Here is an 8,065-nt window from a genome sequence, read left to right on the forward strand (position 1 = left end):
AAACAATATCTTGTTTTCCCAGCAGCTTTTAGTAACCTTGGCTCTTACAGTCAAATACCTTTCATCTTCTTTGGCAGCTGAAGTACTAGCAGGCTTTGTGTTGAGCTCACACTGCACTTGATATTCTATCTTATCTGAAGAAAGGCAGAAAATTAGTAATACCTTATGTCCAGCACTGAAGTGTTGAGAGAGACAGGTTTTTGTCCACTCCCAGTTCTAGGGATGCAAGAATGAAAATCAGCTAATGCATATGGAGCTTAGGAAGTCAGTTTCCTGGCATCCTGAATATAGACCACTGATAATTGACATTTTCTTCCAAGCGTAAACCTTATGGGTACCACCATTTGCTCTCCTTCCCCTTTGTTTCCTACGTAACTTCCACCAAGCAGTGTGGATGCTCTCCATAACAGGTTTAACAAGTCCACATAATAGCTCAATCCCAAACAGCGCTTCTGGGCTGTAGCTTATTAAGTAGCCACTGAGGGAGGCTCTTCCATTAGAAAAAAAATGTTTGCAAGGACATTCAGGTTGAAAGAATTCATCTGTAAATAGCACATGGACACACAGCTGAAGAGCAATGAAGTTTTAGTTATTCTGTATTTCTGAATTCAGCTTTTCTTGTCCCTCCCCTCCAAGAAATGCTTAGGAACTGCTACCTTAAAACTTCCTCGACAATAAGGAAATTCTGCTTCCACAACTTTAAGTGTCCCCTTGTTTATAAGCAGGAGAAGCTAACTAGGGTCTAATTAGTTTTTACAGGAAGCATCCATTCCCCCCAGCCCCCTCCTTATTTCCCTAACTAGAGCTGTGGCAGAAAGGAACAAGCTTTCTCACTGAATGTTTGCTTTGGATCTTCTTGTTTTACCCTCTTCTTGTTTTTCACAATCACAAGGAAACCAAGGCTCTGAAATAAGCTCATATGAGGTAGTATGAGGAAAGACTGGGGTTAGAAACATGGTATTCTGGATAAGAAATAAACAGGCTGAACACAGCATAAAAATACTTAGTCTTTGTTATAAAGTATTAAGAGCCATAATATTGCCCCTGGGTCACAGGGCAACAACAACATTTCATAATGATATTCCAGATTACCAAAGAATTCAAAGAATGAGCATCTACTTCAGTCACTTCTGCTTTTTCCAGTGAAGGCATTTTTCTTCCTTCCATTAATACTCCAGTTTATAAAAGCTGTTCCTCATCCTCAAGCACAGCTACATTTATGTAATTGATAAGACAGATTTTCATTAGCAGTACTATGCCGGATGCCTAAATGATGAGCTCCAAGTGGAAAGAGAGACCAAAAGCCAGTCATCTTACACACTAAATTAAGTGTTTATTTAAAAAGTAAACCTTTGAGCACATTTCTATTTTTTTTTTAAAGGAAAAAAAAATACATAGGAGAACCTATTAGATTAAGCAGCTAAAAGCCAGCAATATTACAAGCTGTTTACATACCAACATTCACATTAAATTAAAATAAGTGGCATGTCACCAACATGTAAAACAGAGTTCAAGAGATTTAAAAAAAAAATAAAAATCAAGTTGACTTTTGAAGAATACAGGTCTACCAGCTGTGTGAACGTGTTTGGTCATTCAGTTTATTATCCCCTTTTGCGCTGAAATGTTCAGTCTCCAAATTATACAAGTGGATAACTAGCAGCTGTTGCTATTCCACAGTGGTTCTTCCTGTCTTTGGCCATGTAGATATATCCTTTGTCACCCCACTTTTCACCCCAGCTGCAATCAGAAATAAAAGGTTTATTTTCATATTCCAGTAGGTTTCTTCACTATTCCTCCATGAAGCGTTTAAACTGAGAACTACCTTCCATATTCACAGGAAATTGTAAACAGATGTATGTAACAGAAGGACAAAAAAAACAAAACAACTAGTGCAGCTGTACACGGAGGTACACAAGAGGACAATTTTGGACTACTGGTACTGGAGCTCAGACAATGCTCCCAGCCAGTTTTAAGGGAGGACCCAAGACTGCAGGGAGCAAGAGGGTGGTGTCCTGCTAATGTTGATAGCAGGAGACTAACTCATGTGATATGCCCTTTGGCATTAAATTGCTTTGTTGTTCTTTTTGTTTGTTTGTTTTTCCCCCTTCCAGCCCAGGAGGGTAACTACATCCTGAAAATTCAAATGTTACCCTCTTTTACACAAGTGAGTAGCCCCACTACTTCTGAAAATTCATGGTCCCCTACTGCCATAACCTGTTCTTCCTCCTGCTCTCCTATGCATTACCACTTCAGTGCATCTACTCCCTGCATGGGCTAATCTTTCACCAAGCTCCCTTGATCCCTTAAATTAGCTGAAAATGCAGAGGAATGCAGTTGCTGCTAACAGCCTATTTACTAGCAAGTCAGCAGCCAAAGCTGGCTTTTAACTTTCATCATGCAATACCCCAAGAACAGACTCCAGATTTTCCATATGTAGATTTCTTTTGCCTCCTCATACCCCCTAGGCCAAAAGGCAAATCACCCTCCTTCCTCCCACAGAGTACAATGCACATAGAAAAAAGTCTTACCTGTTCTTAACAATCCAGTATTTCTTTCCATCTACATCTTCACCTTCAAAACCATAACCTACAACCAGTACACCATGGTCTAAGTCTTCGCTACTGCAGTCTGGTTCATAGTAGATACCTGAGGAAACAGAAGATCACATATGAACAAACTCCCTTGTGTTCAAAATTGTGTTGATTAGCTCAAGCCGTGCTGAGAGGGGAGCACTAAGTGAAATGTATCATTGGGAGAAAGTAAGCAGCAAGCATAAGCATATACAAGAGAAGCACAGAGTGTGGAAACCTGGGCTAGGATTAAAAGGACTCATATGTCTTACTTCATAAACTCAGATTTTTTTGCACTTATTAAACTGAAGAGCAAGTGATTACTGAGTACTCAAGTTCTCTTCATGCAAGTTACTAACAAATCCCCACCTGACTGATAAAACTGGAATGAAGAGTGGCCTGCATCAATAGCAACAGACACTGGACCCACAGCTGCTACTGCTTTCATGAGAGCTCTTTCATGTCCTTGAGGGATGTCAACAAAGCCAGTATCATTAGCAGCATTGTACTCTGCCTTGTAGCGACAGTCTTCATCATCCTGAATTAAAATAAATTAAGAAAAAACAACTAGTTACTACATAGTTCTCTACTTTACACACAGGTGAGCATAAGAACTACCAGACATACCACAAGTTCACTGCACTGAAAGCAAGAATTAGAAGGACCTAGTTAGTTGCTTCTGGTCTTCTTTCAAAGTGTTCCCAACAAAGGAAACTGCTTTAGAGTTATTCAGATATGCAGAAAAAGGAGGAAAAAAACAAAACGCATAGAGCTGAAAAGCCTAAAATGAAAGGCTTACTGGGATGCAGAAGACCTTCACATCTAGGAAAACTGCTTTCTCTAATAAGGAAGACAAATTTCTTTTCTAAGAAAACAATGTCTGGAATGCATTAATAGGCAAAGAAAGAGAGCCAAGTATTCATTAATTTCAAAGCAGTCCAGAAGCTGCTAACTGAGCAATCACTTAAATCCACAGTCTGTCAGTCTTAAAAACCAATAAGAATGACTTGGAAATCACTCATTTTTAATGTATGTGCTTACAGTATTCCTGTATTTTTGTGCTTCTTTACTTTTTTCTTCACACGCCCGAACTGTGCAGGCATTTATTTCAGGAAAGGGGTCAAGTCAGGGCATCTGGCAATTTGATATTAAAAAAAAAATCAAGTGTGCATGTTCCTGCTTCATCTGTGTGATGAAACTAGAACATAAGTTGGCCCATGTTCTTCTATTTGGAAGACATGTGCCTCAGTTGCTTACTTCTCACACTCAGCAAGTTAGCACTTCCTATAAACAACCAGAATTGCTGAAAGAGCCAAGTTTAAAAAAGAACAACAACAACAACAAAAAGCAGGATACAGGCAGATAAGAATCCAAATCCTCCAGTGTTATTCACAGTGAATGCCACTGTTACTGCACATCCAGTCAACAGAAGACAAACTGCAAGGAAAGTCCCTAGTGAGCAGCAGAACTCAAAGTAGTCAAAACCCAAACATTACAACTTACGCGACACCATTATTTATCACTGTCTTTTTGTCCTCCCATGCCTGCTAAGCTTTTGGTAAATCATTAAAGGTATTTTAGAAATCTGCTCATTACCTGAATTTATGCAGTTTTAGTTCAAAGGCAGAATATAAGACATAGTCAAATCTGAGAAAATCCACACCTGCTGCAAGAATTACTTGGTCCATAGGAAACAGCTTAGTTATGAGAAGCAGAATTGAATCCCTAGGACTAAGCGGTTTTGACAAGAACCAAGTCTTAGTTTGGGGTGTCATCAAAGATAAGGCATCTGACAGGAGGGAAGCGATAACAAGATTTGTTCTAGTTTTTCCAACTGGTCTGGTAAGATTTGATGATCTTTAAGGTCTTTTCTAACCTGAGCAATTCTGATTCTACAATTTTGACTCCCAAAGATCAGTGCAGTATGTGACTGCCACAGAACCTGGGGCAAACAGCCATCTTAGATTTCTTTAGAAGGATGCAAGAGGAAAAGCAGATGTACTGATGGCTATTTAGCCTTTATCCTTCCCAGTTACGAGTTTCCTAACACTTATAGTTCACACAAAAGATGCTGTATCTGCAGTACGTTCAGCTACAACATTTACCTTTGCAGTGTATGGGTAGGATTCCTCTGAATCAATTCCCCCGTTATCTTGTACATACTGGAAAGCCTGGTCCATGAGACCACCGTTGCAGCCTTGATTTCCTTCTGGGCGGGAGCAGTCCACCAGATTCTGTTCACTCAGTGAAACAAGTTTTCCAGTTTTTCTGAAGTGCTGGCCTTCAAGAGCTCCTGTTGTGCTGAAAGCCCAGCAAGAGCCACATTGACCCTGAAGGAAAGATGCAAAATCACAAGTCGCTATGTTGGATATATTATGCAATTACAGTTCCCATGCCATTTATCTAAGCATTAGAAAAGCTAAAGCCTGAAGACCAACTTCAGTTTCATGATTCTACTATGCTCAAGTAGAGACACTGTTTTAGTTTTATGAGATTTAGCACAGAATGACTCCTTAATAGCTCTAATGAGGTACAGAATTTTACTAAAATGGAACTTCATTCAGCACGCTTGCACTCAGGTTCATCAAACAACAGCATCTCTCCTCTATGAACATGGAGGCAGCATTCAGGAAAACTAGACAAAAGTCCACCACCATAGAATACCTGGTCTTTAACTGGAGTTACATATCCCTTCTCTCTCCAGTCTACAGATCGCGGTGCTTCAAGGAAGCTGGGCTCAAGAAACTGGGATCCTCTGTACTTCCTTTCTGACTTCTTGTGTATATAGCCATTCATCAGCTGTCTGAACTCCTCTGTTGTCTACAGAAAATTCAAGACATGAAGTCATCACCTACTATACTATACACTTCTGTTTAGAACTGCATGTTTCATGCTTATGTACATACCATGTCACCAAACTGATTCATCCCCAACTTATAACTATGTTTTCCTAATGAGTGATCCAGGTTATGGAGTTCAATCATTTTCAGATTCTTCTCCCACACCACTCTCCTCCAGCTTTCCTCTCTCTGAGAAGCCAGAAAAAAAAATTTCGATGAGAAAGTTCAAAATTTCACTCAAGTGATAGCATGCTTTGTCACAGCTTGTATACTCAGGCAAACAAACTCCTCTAGAGAGCTAGAACACTTCCAGAAACAGATGCTTTGCCACGCTCATATGAAAAGCAGTACAGCACAACTGAGCTGTTATACAAACAAAGCAAAAGGACCTAGGAAGAGAGACTTAATTCCACAAATGCAAATCACGACCAGCATTAAAACAAAGCAGCCGTGACTCAGCTGATGGGGCCCAGCCGAGAGCGCTCTGCATTTGCTGAGCTGAACACACGTCTCAGGGGCCACCCAACAGGCACTCACCTCATGATAATCTTTACTGTGCCAGGACTTCCACAGCTGCCAGTGGCTGTCCAAATCGGGATCTAGTCTCGGTGCAGCAAAGGCCAGCCCCAAGCACAGGGACAGGATGGTCAGACACACGTACATGTTGACAGATCTGCCGGAAATTGAGCAACGCCCATCGGACAAAACAATATGCACACAAGTCCTGTTGCCTCACAGCCTCTAAAGCTGAAATACCCGGCTTGAAACAAATCCGTTCAAAGCAGAAGACTCGGTCTCCCCTCTTACTTTGCAAGAAGAAATTAACAAGATGGACGTAGATCTCGAAGAGAGCTCTCTTTGGACAGGAGAAGAAAGCACACCGCTCCTCCCCCAACCCCCTACTCCAGCTCTGGAACCCGACCCTCACCACCCCGGCCCCCCCCGGGCCGGGCGGGCTGCCAGGCTGAAGACTCCGTGGCGCACCCCTAGGGTCGGTCCTCGAGGCCATCTTGCACCTCCGTACCACCTCGCTGGGCCTCGGAGCCCTCCGCAGCGGCCGTAAACAAGGTCGGGCGGAGCGGCCCAAAACCAGGGCCGGCGGCGGGGCAGCTCAGCGGGAGCCTCCCTAGGAATGGCGGCCTCATTCCTACGTGCCCGCGCCTGCAGAGGCCGGGAGGGCCCGCCGGGACCCACCATCGAGGGCGCCTGCAACCTCTCCGCCTAGCTCACCTTGATAGACGCCGGAACAAACACCTCACGCCCAGCACAGCAACGCTTACCCGCCGGTAGTACCACCGACCCCTTCTTTTATAGCCACCGCAGCCGTGCCCGCCCCACCGCGCCGATTGGCGGCAGCGCCGGCACTCGCCCCGCCCGGCCGTTCGGAACGGGGCCGCGGCCGAGGTCGATGTTCGCGTTGGGGGCCCTCTGAGCGCCGTCGTCGGCTGCGGTCAGGCAGGGTCGGGCCGCGGGGCTGTGCGCGGAGCTAGTTGAAGCGGCCTGTCCGCCGCCCCGAGCAGTGAAGCGAGGCTGCCTGTCTCTGTGGGAGCTGCCCGCCCTGGGGGTCCCCGAATGCACCGGCTGTTGCTTTAGGCAGCTGTGGAGATGCTGTCCAGTAAGAGAGAGCGGTGGAGTATTAAGCTGTTAGGAGTTCAGAGTAAAACTCGTAACTGGCAGAGCATAAGGCAACAAATCTGGAAGGAAAGGAAGAAAGGCCTGTTGTTTGAAACCGCAGAAACACAAGTGCAGCCCCACTGATCCCTCCTGACTACATCAAGCCGATGAGCATCCCGGGAGCCGTGCATGTTGTCCCTTTGAAGTTTGTGCCTGCCGGGGCACAAACTAGGGCGTATGACTTCACTGGCTTTTCCCTTCTGCTTTGTTTTTCTCCGGACAGGTGCCTGCCTTGCTGTGGCCAGTTCCAGACTGGGAACACTGCTGCTGCTTGCTGGAGGTTTCTGTATTGCTACAGTGCACGGTTTTGTTCCTGAAAGTCGTTCCCCCCACCCAATTTAATTTGTGAAAACTGTTTTTTTTCTTGCCTCTGGTCCTGACGTAGTAAGAATCAGGTATTTCACCTTATCGTTGTAGAGAAAGCACCTAGTAGTGTCTCCTGAAAAGGGGTTTGTGACACTGAGAGTTGTGGCACAAGTGAAATATTAAACCATTTGTGTGTGGACTCAGTGTGGGAGCAGACAGGCTTTGTTTTTTAACAGGGTGTTTGCCTCAATATATAGAATAACTGTAGGAGCTATGCGAGGCTCTTCTGTAAATTCTTGTAAAGACAGCACTTCTGATTGCTTTCCCTTACAAACATGGAGTAAAATGCAGGGCTGTGAACTGTTGCACAACAGAGAAAAGGCAGAAATCACATGATAGGTATTTCTCCCTTCTTTGATGTCTTAAGACACAAAATGTGTCACAACATGCAGGGACAAACAAAACATGTTTCCTTGACCAGATTATCATGGGGACAGTGTTTGGCCCTGGGAGGCCCCTCAGAGCCAAATACACGTTTAGAAGCTGAAGAGGTTGTCAAAGCAGCCATTACACACAGAGAGAGAGAGAGAAAGGGAGGGAGAGAGTCGTGAAGTGTAAATACACCAACAATAATGAACTTACCTTGCAAAACCTGTGAGAAAACAAGACATTTAA

General features: G+C 44.0%; 1 protein-coding gene across 2 annotated transcripts; it reads right to left on the reverse strand.

The window, feature by feature from the left end:
• Positions 1-1,311: 1,311 nt before the first annotated feature.
• CTSL (cathepsin L) lies at positions 1,312-6,840 on the reverse strand. 2 transcript variants are annotated; one of them, XM_072360184.1, is made up of 8 exons: positions 6,691-6,840; positions 5,948-6,083; positions 5,477-5,599; positions 5,235-5,390; positions 4,676-4,900; positions 2,940-3,108; positions 2,529-2,646; positions 1,312-1,737 (listed from the first exon to the last, which is right to left on the reverse strand). In XM_072360184.1, the coding sequence occupies exons 2-8, from the start codon at positions 6,071-6,073 to the stop codon at positions 1,638-1,640; spliced, it is 1,017 nt and encodes a 338-aa protein (XP_072216285.1). In that variant the 5' UTR covers positions 6,074-6,083; positions 6,691-6,840; the 3' UTR covers positions 1,312-1,637. The 2 variants fall into 2 exon arrangements, with proteins under 2 accessions (XP_072216285.1, XP_072216284.1); XM_072360183.1 differs by having other exon boundaries at positions 6,641-6,769.
• Between the last annotated feature and the right edge of the window lie 1,225 nt (positions 6,841-8,065).

The sequence above is a fragment of the Excalfactoria chinensis genome, chromosome Z (assembly GCF_039878825.1).
Source record: "Excalfactoria chinensis isolate bCotChi1 chromosome Z, bCotChi1.hap2, whole genome shotgun sequence".
In the NCBI taxonomy this organism is placed as follows: Eukaryota; Metazoa; Chordata; class Aves; order Galliformes; family Phasianidae; genus Excalfactoria; species Excalfactoria chinensis.

Bases quoted from the DNA above. Each gene is read 5' to 3' on its own strand.
- CTSL (XM_072360184.1), bottom strand. From the start codon at position 6,073: ATGTACGTGTGTCTGACCATCCTGTCCCTGTGCTTGGGGCTGGCCTTT. The intron at 4,901-5,234 runs GTATTCTATGGT...TCTTTCCTTCAG, and splicing joins TAACTCCAGTTAAAGACCAG to GGTCAATGTGGCTCTTGCTG. The intron at 3,109-4,675 runs GTAAATGTTGTA...ATTTTAATTCAG, and splicing joins CCTACCCATACACTGCAAAG to GATGATGAAGACTGTCGCTA.